The following is a 14,658-nucleotide window of genomic DNA, read 5'->3' as shown; positions in this document are numbered from 1 at the left end:
GACTGAAATGATATTGGAGGACATGTTTGGGCTGGTGAACTGAGGCAGGACTCTAGCATGTGTTTGATAAAAGCGAGGCTGATATTGTGTTATTTGAAAGATGCCTGCCTGGTCTACCCCCTCAGTAAGCCTCCTCTCATCTTCCTCCCTTCTTGCTCTAGAGGAGCAGAGCCCTGGAAAACAAAGGAAACTCTCTATATCTTAAAGCCAGCAGTGATATCATGGAAAAGGCTGACAGTCAGTCAGGTGTGGGGGAGAGTCAAAGGGATTACCGCTGCTCTCTTGAAAATTCACAGATTTTTTAGCAAGGCTGATTTATCTTTCGCTTGCTTTCATATGGAATTCATTCCGTGTAGCCCCTCTTAAGTGTTATAGAAATAGTTCACGAAATCTGTAATATAGTTTTATCACGACTTCTTGCCCAGCTATTGAATTTCTTAGAAATATGAAAAACTTGATGAGGAAATCATAGAAAACAAGGCTGAGGTAAATTCTTGTCTACCCCAAAGGCCATACAGCTGAAAGTCTGCGTCCTTAAATTCCCTGTTATTGTTGCATAAAAGGTAACAAATGTCTAAGGAGGAAAAACTACAAACATTTCAGAGGCAGATTGTTCAGGGGAGCTCGGAATTTTCCTCACAGTAAAACTGTTGCTCAGCTTATGACCATGAAAGCAAAGCTCTCATTTCCCGCTGACTACTGTGAAAGAGGATCATAAAATTGACTCCATCTGTAATTTTATGGTGAACTCAGTCACCAGCAGCTCGACAGCATTCCTTCTATTTAGTTCTATCAAAAGTCACTTGAAGGCATATATTGCTTGGCATGTTGTGGGGATAATTTGGTCTCTTTATGGAAAGCTGTCTAGCATACAAATGCAATCTCTCAAGTTTTGTCCTATGCAAATCATGGCTTTTGAAACCACATCATTATGATTACTTGACTTGAGCTCATCTTGCTGAAATATTGAGACACTTCTTTTTGTCTCCTCTTTACTCCTGAAATAATGAGTCAAGTCATCGATTGATAGACAATGTTAGTAACGGATTGTTTTACATATGAAGATGGGAGTAGGCTATTATTCAGCCCGTGAAAACAGTTTTAACTGTCCTCTGTGGCTCTGGAGGGAGTTTTCCAAAATCTGAGAGAATGATCCCGACGGCTTGGGCAGAATGGCTGCTTTTCAAACTGGGTGTGTGTTTTAAGGTGCAGGTGTTCTAGTGTAAAAATGTCATTGATTGTATCATAGGAAATGTAAGATTCAGTGTTTTTGGATCTTGGCTCATACTAGGGAATAAAAGTCAGGATATCTCAGCCTCTGCTGCCTCGATTTCGACAGTTGTTTATCTGTTTATTTATTTATTCATCTTTCTTCCAAGTCCAACAACTTGGAAGTGCAATAGACCCTTCACACGGCAAGGCATTTTGACTTGTCAAAGCAGGAACAGTACAGGTGTAAATGATAACATCAACGATGGCTCCATTCCATTAATTATCCCAGTAAGACCTAGAATTGGCTCACCTAAATGGAATGCAGCCATAAATAATGTTATTAGTTCCAACTGTGCTCCTCATGCTTTGACAGGTCAAAATGTCTGCAGCAACAAGATGCTTCACTCTTATCTCTGTTCTGTTTATCTAAATATCTGCTGATTAGCTGCTAAATGCTCCAGTTTTTTCACTCGCTTGTTGTTAATTTTGTCTGCTGTTTGGTGCTGAGCAGGTAGAGTAAAGTGGGTTTTTAGAGCTTTTTGGTAATAACAGCTGCTGCAGCAAAAAAAACGACACTGATGACGGCTGTGAGAGGGGACCAAAACAGTAAAGTTGCAGGCTGTAAAATCGTAAATAATGAGCTGAAAGATGCTGAAACACTCCCCAGAGCTGAGAGGAACTGAGCTGGCTGATAATCCTCTGTGGGTTTGTTACTACGAGCTTAGACGTCATTACACATAGTTGTGTGATTCATTGTCAACATTAAAATATTGATTAGAGCATGTTTAAAGAATTTGTCGAATCATTTTTTTTTCATCCTCTATGGTGAGAGGGTTTTCTCATGTCTCAAGAATCTCGTGTCACTTCAAACATAATCACTTTGGCCTTTTAACTGTTGATTAGACAAAAGAAGCAACTGGTGGACAACACCATGGGCTCTGAGTGCTTGAGATGGTTTTTTGCCCTTTCTGAGATTTAAGACTAAACAATTAATCAATGAAATCAATTAATAATGAAAATGATGATTAGTTGTACCCATAATGATTTAAATACCAGATTACTAGCGTCCTACTTAAAGAGATAAGACTGTCCGACATGCATAATTTGGGAAACACTGTAATGTATATGGTCAGGATTACAGTCTACACATTTCTGAAATGTGTCAATGTGAGAAGCATGTTTCTCTACAAGAACCTGCGAATGAAAAAAATGTGTCTTCCCAGACTAGACGGGGAGCATATGTGTGTGAGAAAGAGAAGGAGAGAGACTGTCTGATTGGATGACATGTCTAAAAATGCAAAGGTGTTTGAGTTTATGTCTGCAAATTCATGTGTGTGTGTGCACACGCTCACATTTGTGTGTGTGTGTGCGTTTCAGAGCGCGAACCTCTCCTGAGGGACTTCCGCTGCTGCTGTTATTCTTTGCAGTGAGATGGAAAGCTTTTCCCAACATCTGCACAACATATCATCATGGCAAAAAAAAAAAAAAAAAAAAAAAAAAAACGGAGGATACTGGGCTGAAACTTTCCATTAGAAGAGCCTGTGTGGATTTCACTTTATAGGACTTTTTCCTCTCTGGTATGCTTAGCTGAGTCGAGAAAACCTGAAAAGTACCCAAAAAGCGTTTCATTTACTGAAATTTTTAAAACCGTAAAGGGAAAAATGTGGTGACACACTTCTTGTCAAAGCAAGAAACACTTGTTAGTACACTTGATGGCATTACTGGGATCATTAAAAAGCCATGCAAAGTCAAGGACAGTAAATTTTTGCAGTACCCAGTGAAGCGACAAATGCTTTACATCAGACTATTACCGGACCATAAATGCGGTTAGACTTTTCATTTGACACCTCTTCATCCAATATAGTGGGGATCTTAATATTTCCAGCAAAGTAGAAAGCGAGTGCTGCAGCTTTGTCCAGTGAGGAGTCTTGTGTTAAATATAAGCCTGTTTGCTCTGTGTCTGCAATATCACTTAAAATAGTCAGACTATTTGAACTCTGCCGTCTATAGTATATCATGGCAATTATCCAGCATGCCATGTGCTATCTGTTCGCCCACAGCTAAAGGGCTGAAGCAGTGACCAGAGGTGTAAGAAGAAGAGGTACATACAGCCTTGTATCCTTTCCCCTACATTCCTTTTTTTCCTTTACGGTTTTACTCCCCCCTCTCTTTTTCCACTGACTCCCTCTGTGGTTTTCCTCATTTGCCCTGAACTACAGCAGCACCCCCTTTGCAATGTGTTGCACTCACTTTCCTCCCAATTTCTTCATTTATCCTCGACCGCAACACTATGCACTCACTTCTAATTCTTTTCCTTCCACCTCTCTTTAACTCTTTTCTCTTCTCTGTTAACCACTTTTCTTTTAATCTTTCTCCCATTCTTCCTCACTTTCTCTCTCCCCCCTCTCTTCAGTCAGTCACCCCTCTCTCCCCCTTAGTTACGACTCTTACACTTTCCCATGACAGAACCGAAGGCGGGAATCAAATGACGGGCTTCTCTCCCTTCAACTGGGCTCCAAGCTTGAGCTGTGAAAGAGAGCTTTGTCCCCCAAACCCTTCATCACCTCTGGAGGTATGTCCTGTGTTGTCCATACAGGAGGAACTGGAATTCTTGGGGCCCATGGGAAAATGTGAGCAAGTAAAGCCCTTAACTCTCACCCTGACATCTCCTCCCACAGAGCATGCTGCATCATAAGGGTGAAAAGGTGCAAATGTCATACCGGTAATTCAAAAGGAACCTTAATGATACAGTGTTAAAGAAATAAATTTGACATGACTTTTAGATGTGAAAATTGCAAGAATAAACAATTTGACGTTTTGTTCTGACCTAAAATAAAACATCAAATGAATTTATATTTAATAACTAACCCAGCTGCATGATCTTTCAGTGTTGAAACTGTTTTTGAAGCCTGTGAGAGTGCACAGTACTTGTCTGTTTTTGTTTGGGCTATTACAGCAGCTTCAAACATCCCCTGACATCAGCACTGCTGTGTGCAGGTCATCACAACCTAAGAACAAAACCTGCACACTGTAAAATTAGATCTTTATCCCTTTAGTCCTTACATGTCAACACTCACAGTCTGCATGAAAATGAGTCAGTGAGTGTTTCCACCAGAGAGATGTCGGGGGCCCCTTCACTTTTACATGCCTGTGACCCACAGACTCACTGGGAGGAGTGACCCGGAACGAAACCAAGTAAGGCAGGTCAGATGTCTGTTTGACACACTCCCCGCGGGGAGGACGGGAGGAGCAGGAAGGGGGTCAGATAATAAGCAGGTGGGATGAGGCATGAGACATACCAGGCCTTATTAACAAAAACTTCAGCACACACAAACCTGCAGTGAATATGGCATTTATTGTCTTTTTTATGCAAGGCACCCGCAGTGTCACAAGTACATAGATGTTTTTGTTAGTTGTGGGCATTGAACCCTCTAAATATGGCATTGCTACTTACTGAGCAGCAATTCAAGATGACATCCCCAGTCTCACATCAAAATGTGTAAAAGCTACATTGGTCCACAATGCAAAACATATTAGTTTCACAGTAATGGCTCTAAAACTGTGAGAAGCCTGTGTTGTTGTTTTTTTTGGCCTATTCTTTTCCATTGGCCTGCATCCACGTCAAGTTTCTGTCTGGGAAACAAACAAAAAAAAGGCTGACATTACTTTTATTCTCAGTAAAAAATGCAATATTTTAAGATAGTTTCAGCATTACAATGCATTTTGATAACATTTCTAGCAAAAAATGTGCATTTTATTTTCATAATCTTCTTTCAATTAATGTATATAGCCTACCTGTAATGTACATATATATATATATATATATATATTTGCAAACAGATGCCTGCAGATGACCTATAGCTGTCACTTATTAGCTGGAATACACATGGGACCACTGCATGGAGGCTTACCTAGTCCGTGTTCAAATTTAAGAACAATACCACAGTAAATGAATATTTTACACATTTTTCTAAGGGTATGTCTAGGCATCTTCCAAAAAAAGCCTTTTACAGACACCAAATAACCCCTGCTTCAGAGTAACTGAAGCATAAACACATTATAGTGCTTTGTTCCCCTGTTAAAACTAAACTTTGTGCATATAAAAGAGTCAAAACAAGTGCTATGGTGGAAAAACAGTTTCTATAAAAAGTGAATCATAGCAAACTATATTTACATAATTTCTATGTTGTGGCTTTATGAAAAGCAATAAAGTAGCATATGGTCATTTTTGGAATTTCATTGGCTATTTGAAGTGCCAGTCATCTGCAGACTCTGTTTCTATTGGCTAGGTCTTTACACCAAAGAAGGGCAGGCACCCTCTTTCAACACAGACTCTCATTGGCTATTGTAGGCTGTGGACAGGATATGGAAGCTCCTATTGGGTCAAGTGAGGTATCAGTCGAAAGGTCAGAGTACAGCCACCATTTTGATATCAAGATGTGGCTAATGTTAACATGCTAACCTGAGTAATAACCTATGGTTGTGATGCAGAATATGTTGGAAGATTAGGACACCTTTCAGCTAATTTGAAATGATGCAACAGTCGTTTGTGGATATTTATCGACGTAATAATGCCTTTTAGACTAAATATTTTACTGGATTGGATCAACAGGACCTTTGTCAATATAACAAGACCATTTTTTTGGAGTTATATCAGTCAGTTGAGTAATATGAGGCTTCATAGGTAAGTAGCATGGATTTTGTAATTGTTTGTTTGTTGGTGGTCTGACAGAGGTGTTGATTGCACCTGCTATTATGATTGTATCTTGAAATGGTTTGCATCAGTAGAATCACAAGAATCTTAGCTTTCCAGAGATGTGTCGCATGAGAACCCACTTAAAGACAGGAGTTGTGTACATAACATAGTTGTGTACTTAATAGTGTGACGGCCCGTCCACGGGCCGTTGAACTTTAAGGGGTTTTAAGAGGCTCTGAATTATTTATACAATATTATCATATGTGTATTATTAATATGATATCAATATTTCATTTTTTAAACATCACGATTATCATCAATACCATATCTCACAACACCCTTAGCTGAAACTATCTTGAAATATTGCATTTTCCACTGAGAATAAAAGGAATGTCAGCCATTTTGTTTGTTTACACAGACAGAAACTCGACAGTCATGTGACGGGGACACAGACCAATAGAAAAGAATCAGTCAAAAAAACAAAAACAAAAACGTAGGCATCTCATAATTTTTGAATCGTTATTGTGAAACTAATATCTTTTGCACTGTGGACCAATGTAGCTATTACACATTTTGATGTGAGACTGGGTTGTTCAAAGTTATTTTAGGATAATTATTGAATTTTATTATTATTGATGTATTAAGTTGTAAACAATAATAATCATAGTAATCATACCCGCAGGTTAACTCAACAATCTGTGATATTTACCAAAGTTTGGTTCAAACATACTAATATACTGACTTGTTTTTTTTTTCTTGTTTTTTTTTTTTTGTTTGATTTTTTCTTATTTTATATATTGACGGGTAGTTTAACCTATAACAATGAATTTATAAAAAACTGATCATATTTTGTATGTAAAATCTGAATCTGGCAAAGTAAGTACTAACTATAAAGTTACTTGTAACTACAGATGTCAGATAAATGTAATGGTACAAAAAGTACAATATTTCCCTTTTAAAATGTAGTGAAGTAAAAAGTAGCATAAAATGGAAATACACAATTAAAGTACAAGTATCTCAAAACTGTAATTAAGTACAATACTTGAATAAACACTAAAACGTAACTTTCTATCATTACTGATGTTGTCATCAAAATGGGGATTTTCTCCATATTTCCATGATATATTGATTGTTCATGAATTACTTTATTTCATGAACAAAGGAATCATATTTACATACCACATTTTATTATACTTAATTTACTACACCTAATTGAGGAGTTCAGGAAATAATACAAACCAAAAAAGAGAAAAGAAAAGAAAAAAAGGTGGTTATAGGTGTTGAGGTTGACACAAAATTGTATATGTGAATACTGTACTGTATATATACAGTATATTTTCCAAATGAAGCAGTTTCTCTCAAGAACTATGGGGGGAGCTATTGTTATATGAAAACAACATACCATCATAACCATGGTGCCCAGGGATATCACAACAGTGCATCAAGGATGTGCAAGTCTTATGCAAGTCTTATGGACAATTAATATGATTCCATATTTATGCAGAAATAAGCTCAATAAATGTACAAGACACAGGAGTCAGTGGTGTGAGACATGCCAACAATTACCACAAGTTAATTAAAGTAGTGACTTACATCATTCACAGACAATTTATCTGTCTGCCTATGTAATTTAGTGCTCAGTGCTCAATACCTGCTGCATACATTCATCTGGCATAAATGCAGCTTAAGGAAGAGTTAATGAGTATTTACATGGTTCATGGTGCTTACTTACATAAAGCATCCTGCAACAGTAGTTTCTTTATGGGGGTCCCAACCCTAGCAACCCCACCACAAGATGAATCTAAGGGGTCGCCAAATAATTATGTGGTTAAGAAACAATTATAATCTAATTTAACAATTTAGAATTTGTCTCTAATCTTTGCTTTTTTCTTGTGAAATACTCAATAGTTTTGCCACTTTGGGATTAAAAAATGTGTTCAAATGAAACAATCTGAGAAGGGAAAATCACTCTGTTACTCACTATTCATAGATAGGAAACCTATGATGAAGGGTCACAGGTAGACATTACTTAATATTTTGGGGTAACTGCTGTATAAAATGTGGAATTATATAATCTGACCAACTTTAATTACCCCTAAATTTGTACTGTAGCTTGTCTTGTGGAATGTTTAATTGATATCTACAATTTGTTTCTGTACACACAGACAACTTCTCTAAAGTAATTAAAGTAATTCCAGTGACTTACTGTAAATATGATGAGCATGCTATCAGAAAATTCCTCTCCTGAGTTGACGCAGCATGACCCTTTACCCCCTTAACTTAGCGTAAGGTCAATTTGAAGCCCTCATGGGAAAATACTAGTGTTTTGTCAGGGCTGGTTTAGTTAACTTGTTTTACATAACATATTTGACCTCTTGCCCTTTTCACTCAAAGGTAGCTCATCTGTATTGGTTTTCCTTGATGCACATCAGATAACAACATTGTAAAGTTATACAAGGACTTGGCATGTTTTGTAACTGCTGCACCTCCAGTGCTTTTTGCCTGTGATAACATCAGTAAAATTAACAATTGTTATGGTAATATCCTAAGACAAGACCAAGAACTGACTATAAAATGTTCTACTAAGAATATTTGGCACATGTTTGCACATGTTGTAACAGATACTTTAATACATTTAGTCATCTATTAAAATGAATATAAAATGTAAAAATAAACATTTACATTTTGAAAGAAATCCAATATATGTTTAATTTCCATAGACAAAAAATATCAAAAGTTATGGTTAACATAAAATGGGGGATGTGAGACAATAAGATGTCAAGGCATTAAATAGCAGGTGAAAGTCTAATTGCCAAATTAATGTCAAGGACAGTCACTTTATTATATGAACACACACGTACAGTATATAATTATATAACGTGTATATTTTTAAAAAATGTGGAAAAGTAAATGGTGCTGACTGTATTTACTTTCCCACACCTACTTACAGTACCTTGCCCCCCAACCCCCAAACAAGCACGCTTGCACACACTCAAAGAAAATCCAATACCAAACTTAAAAGACTCTATACCTGCCTCAAAATTGATTTTTGGTCAGAATCAAAGTTTTGTAACTGAAGGTAAGTTTAAGCCGGCTGTTGCAACATCATGTGGTTATTGAACTGAATGAACAAATACTAAAGCAGGATAAATCTGCACTGACAAATTCTGACAGTGAAAGCTTTAAAATACTATTCTTGTGTTTTTATATTTGTATGAGAGCAAGATAAAACACTAAATCACTTATTATTGTAAAATAGGGTTTGAAGGTAGCAGGCTATTATTGCTGACTCCTTGAAGTTCATCTTTCTGCCTTACTGGCGAGGTAAATGTGATATTGAGCTCAGTGAACTGCACAGAGGATAGAATTCAGTGTAACTGATATATTACTGATATTTCAGAAAATATTATTCCAGTCTCTTTAAGCCACTTGTTTTTATATTTGGGCAAAGACACTGTGCACACTTCATGTTTGTCAGTTTCCAACATGTATGTGTTTTGAAGCATTTTTCCCTCTACTAGTTTTGAAACAAGATAGACAACCATGAGAAAGATGCAGCTGTTAAACCTCCTTGGTGATATTTGCCCTGCTCTCATTGGTCCATGAGAGAGAGAAAATGTGTATAAATACTAATGTTGAGCAGCAGGTTCAGTGTGCAGTTTTCTCACACATCCAGGAAAAGCATGAAGCTGTTCATTCTCATGGGTCTGTTCGGGCTCGGCCTGGCACACCACAACCCCCATACCAAACATGGCAGGACCGCCATCGTCCACCTGTTTGAGTGGCGCTGGGCTGACATCGCTGCAGAGTGCGAACGATTCTTGGGTCCCAATGGCTACGGTGGAGTTCAGGTATGTATGGCTGAAAACAGGTAGATAGCATCGTCTAAGTCAATCCTTTCCTTTTCTTTTTCACAGTAAGGTGTCTGAACTGCATGTTGAAGATGCACAAGGCACGTCTTTTCACAAGGGTGGTGTGGTGAAAAGAAGCTATTGCTCTTCTGTTTTATTTTATTTATAAAATACAAGTCTTGCCTTATACCAGAATATACACTCTATTAAGAAGATGTACATAATCCCTCTTTAACCTCTCTCTTCCTCTTCATTTAGACTTAATAATTGTATAGTACACTCATAATGTAGGCTATAACTCTATTTAGCACTGATCTTCTGTCTGCAGACAATTTCTTTATTTTTAGTGATAATGAATCTTTTTCCTATGTGTCGCTCAGATCTCCCCTCCAAATGAGCACATTGTGATTAACAATCCCTGGAGACCCTGGTGGCAGAGATACCAGCCAATCAGCTACAACCTGTGCTCCAGATCTGGCAGTGAGAACGAGCTGAGAGACATGATCACCAGATGCAACAACGTTGGGGTAAACTACATTACAGCAGTGATTTAGTGAAAGGCATTAGAAGCTTTGTTCTACATTTGACAGCACCTCGTAAATCTACAGCCTTGTATGAGACAACACACATTATACAACACTTAAAGCTTCATGCATCACTATCACATTTTTCTCAACAACAGGAACCTGGCATTTTAGAACAAAATACATTTTTAAACAAAGAGCAATTATCTAATTAATTACTATTACTATTTTTTGTGGAGAAGAATATGATTCAGTTCCTAGACTGCCAACATTACAGCAAACCAGCAGTGAGCAGCGCTACTCTGACATACCCCTGTGACCTTACAATGAACTTGATGTGATGAAGCAGTCACTTGACTGAAGGGAGGTGTTGATTAGTTGTGTTGCATTTACAATCCTGTATCCATCCATAGGTCAACATCTATGTGGATGCTGTCATCAACCACATGTGCGGAGCCGGTGGGGGAGAGGGAACCCACTCTTCATGTGGAAGCTGGTTCAGTGCCGGCAGGAAGGACTTCCCCAGCGTCCCCTTCACCCACTGGGACTTCAATGACTACAAATGCAGGACTGGCAGTGGCAATATTGAGAACTATGGTGATGCCAATCAGGTACTGCATAGCACTGAGAAAAATTGATGGAACAGTGTAATTTTCCCTTATTACCATTTCAGTTTTCACAATACTTTTTCACACCATTCAAGGATCCATTAATAAGAGATGGTTCAGTCAGGAGCTCCCTCATTGACTCACTGCATAACTTCATTAATTAAGTAGTTGTAAGACTCTAAACAACGAATAATATAACACTGGCTACAATAATGAACAAAAACTATGCTCATTTACTGCTCAAGGTGCGTGACTGTCGTCTGGTCGGTCTGCTGGATCTCGCCCTGGAGAAAGAGTACGTCAGGGGCAAGGTGGCTGATTACATGAACAAGCTGATTGATATGGGTGTGGCTGGATTCAGAGTGGATGCCTGCAAACACATGTGGCCCGGTGACCTGGCAGCTATCTATGGTCGTCTGCATAACCTCAACACCAAGTGGTTCCCCGGTGGTGCCAGACCCTTCATCTTCCAGGAGGTATTTTTTTCTCAGACATTTACATGAAAAGACAGAAGAATAAATATAAGAAGCATCAAGTCCTATTAAACATCTAAACTGTATCTTCCAGTTTGTGTGTAGCCTTTGGTATTCTGTGTAATCAAGTTGGATTCAGACTACAACTGCATGAACTCACCTTTGAATTCCATAGTTGTGTTTTCTACTGGAATATCTTGCTGAACCAAAATATTCCATGAACTTACTTGAACTTGATTTGGGAAAAAAAGAAGAAAAAACAGAGTCAGCAAACACAAACTGCTGCCAGCAAAACTACTTTCAAAACCGTGATTGGGAAAGCCCCAACTGTAATCTGCATGTGATTGGATGAGTGGTAACTGCACACATAGCGTCCATGTGTGAATGACCAACATTTATGACTGATAGCGCAAAGCAGCAGTCGGCAGAGCCGTGGGAAAAGAGCACAAAAATCAAGATGACAAACACAAACACATGCACACTAGTGCAGATTTTAATATCCAAGAATCCACTGACAAGAAGCTGATGCAATGGATATAAAAGTTTAAGTTGAAGGAGCTTAACTAAAAAAAAAAGCAGGCTGTAATCTTAAAAATAATTATGCTCTGTCTTCAGTAACAACCCGAAAGTTAAATAGCAGAAAGATGGTTCTTATTTAAGTTTATTTGTTGTATTGCTTTTTGTCAATGTATAAATCACTCATGTGGTGCTGTTAATCTAAACCACTGCTACATTAAATAGTATGAGTGACATGAATTATGTGTTGTTTTCCCCTTTAGGTTATTGATCTGGGAGGTGAGCCCATCACATCTAGAGAGTACTTCCATTTGGGAAGGGTGACTGAGTTCAAATATGGTGCCAGACTGGGAACTATCTTCAGAAAATGGAACGGCGAGAAACTGTCTTACACCAAGTATGTGTGTTTCTGTTGGTGTGCCTTAATTACATATCAAATTGATGCTAGATGAGTTTAAGAAAAAAAATGTTAAATAGCTACAGCCCCATTTAAAGAAACAGCAGCTAATGTACATGTACAAAATGACTGAACAAGGAGGTTCTTTTTTGCAATTTACTTTGTTTCTCTTTTCCAAAATGATTAATAATACTATAATTTTTACAGATTCTTAATTAACATATCCGATGTTTAGAAGTGGACTCCTCATTAGTAAATTGTTTTCTTGTGACCAGGAGCTGGGGAGAGGGATGGGGTTTCATGCCCAATGGTAATGCTTTAGTCTTCGTTGACAACCATGACAACCAGAGAGGCCACGGTGCTGGTGGTGCATCCATTGTTACCTTCTGGGACTCCAGGCTCTACAAGATGGCTGTTGGCTACATGCTGGCCCACCCTTACGGAGTAGCCAGGGTGATGTCTAGCTTCCGCTGGAACCGCAACATTGTGAATGGAAAGGTACATTCTCTTTAATTAAAAAAAATAAAAGTAATATATAATTAACTTTGGGCATATTTTGTGTTAAATTCATTTATTCATTCTTTGATTAATTTGTCCTGTACATCAATCATTATTTCCCAGGACCAGAATGACTGGATGGGACCTCCCAGCCATGGCGATGGATCTACCAAGTCTGTTCCCATCAATAGTGACCAGACTTGTGGAGACGGATGGGTGTGTGAGCACAGATGGCGTCAGATCAAGTGAGTCCTCAGAACCTAAGAGACAAGGAACTCCTGACCTCACACACAACATCAGTCACTTCTTCTTGGTCTTATGCATCTAAAAACATTTTGTAGAATACTTTACTGTTACTTTTCTGTAAAAGCTACATTATTGCAATTATGTATTCCATCAATAAGCTGAAAACAACTCATAGACTACACCAATTTTCACTTTTTTTCTGTTAAATTAACTCAATCACCTAAAATGTATGTATTTTAGTTTCAATCATTACAGTAAATTCAAGACAGAGCTATTACATTTTTTTTCATATCTTCCATTAGGAACATGGCCATTTTCCGTAACGTGGTCAACGGACAACCTCATTCTAACTGGTGGGACAATGGGAGCAACCAGGTTGCCTTTGGACGTGGTAATCGTGGTTTCATCGTTTTTAACAATGACGACTGGTAAGAACTTGAAGTCTAACTTGGACTGACAAAACTCTTAAAATCGAATAAATTCATAGAACTAGGTGCATATGCATATCATATAACAGCTCACAAACTGTTCCAACATATACTAACGCACCAACAATGAACTGATCAACAACTGTCATTGACTGTCAACAGCAGGTTGACAACTGATCATTGGCTTTCTATGTCTTATGATACACTAGTGGATGTAATGACACTCTGATTTTTAAAATGGCTTTTTTCTCACCTTATAAACTCATTCTATCATGTATCATGATTTACTATCATTTACTTACTGAAAATTGCAAATAATTGTGTAAATATAATCACTCATGTATAGGAAGACACACACAACATCTCGGAAACATTCTTCCCTGCCCCAGCATCCTGTTTCAATAGGAATGCAACAAATTAAGAGGGCAAGGTTGTGTAAAAATTTCTTTGTCATTGCGGAGGCTTTTAAAACAATATGTACCTTGTCTTCACCTTTAGGAACCTGGATGTGACTCTGAACACTGGCATGCCTGGCGGAACCTATTGTGATGTCATTTCTGGCCAGAAGGAAGGAAACAGGTGCACTGGGAAACAGATCCATGTTGGCGGTGATGGCCGTGCCCACTTCAAGATTAGCAACAGAGATGAGGACCCCTTCGTTGCTATTCATGCTGACTCTAAGCTGTGAACACTTACTGCACAACTTAAAATAAATCCTGTTTTGAAACAACTTGAATGATCAGCTTGATTTTTTACTGACATAATGTACTGTAACCCTTTTTACCCTGCCTTTAATATTGAAAGGTTCCAATTAGCCTTTTACATACTGAGTAACCTCCCAAGACAGCAGCAGAAATGCTGTAGTCTCTGCAAGGGTTTTAAAGGATACACTAACTTAAACAGATGAGGGTCAAATAGTATCATCATATGGTTCATATGGACAGATTTTCTGCATATTGGCAATTCAAGTATGTTGCCCTTCAAGTTGGCAAGTTTAGAGGGTTAACATTGATGTCATACAAAATGTAGCTCTCTTCACAGCAACACAGACACAGGTTGGTTCTTTGAAATGGGCGTTTATTGGTTGGGCATGTCATGTTTCTCTGATGCATCCATGCCTTAGTCACATTGTGAGAACTATATTTGTGAATGAACATAGTACAAAATACATCAACAAAAGAATATAGCATGAAAACAAATGAAATTACA

The 14,658-nt window shown here is 38.1% G+C and overlaps 1 protein-coding gene across 1 annotated transcript; it reads left to right on the top strand.

The window, feature by feature from the left end:
- Positions 1–5,633: 5,633 nt before the first annotated feature.
- Positions 5,634–14,185, top strand: amy2a (amylase alpha 2A). The gene is made up of 10 exons (XM_044369279.1): positions 5,634–5,896; positions 9,585–9,759; positions 10,140–10,286; positions 10,697–10,894; positions 11,137–11,367; positions 12,144–12,277; positions 12,553–12,775; positions 12,899–13,020; positions 13,324–13,449; positions 13,948–14,185. The coding sequence occupies exons 1-10, from the start codon at positions 5,784–5,786 to the stop codon at positions 14,135–14,137; spliced, it is 1,659 nt and encodes a 552-aa protein (XP_044225214.1). The 5' UTR covers positions 5,634–5,783; the 3' UTR covers positions 14,138–14,185.
- Positions 14,186–14,658: the final 473 nt, after the last annotated feature.

The sequence above is a fragment of the Thunnus albacares genome, chromosome 12 (genome assembly GCF_914725855.1).
Source record: "Thunnus albacares chromosome 12, fThuAlb1.1, whole genome shotgun sequence".
In the NCBI taxonomy this organism is placed as follows: domain Eukaryota; kingdom Metazoa; phylum Chordata; class Actinopteri; order Scombriformes; family Scombridae; genus Thunnus; species Thunnus albacares.
Note: the sequence above shows the minus strand (reverse complement) of the source record. Positions and strands in the feature narration are given on the sequence as shown.

Bases quoted from the DNA above. Each gene is read 5' to 3' on its own strand.
- amy2a (XM_044369279.1), top strand. From the start codon at position 5,784: ATGCCTTTTAGACTAAATATTTTACTGGATTGGATCAACAGGACCTTT. The intron at 9,760-10,139 runs GTATGTATGGCT...TGTGTCGCTCAG, and splicing joins ATGGCTACGGTGGAGTTCAG to ATCTCCCCTCCAAATGAGCA. The intron at 11,368-12,143 runs GTATTTTTTTCT...TTTCCCCTTTAG, and splicing joins GACCCTTCATCTTCCAGGAG to GTTATTGATCTGGGAGGTGA.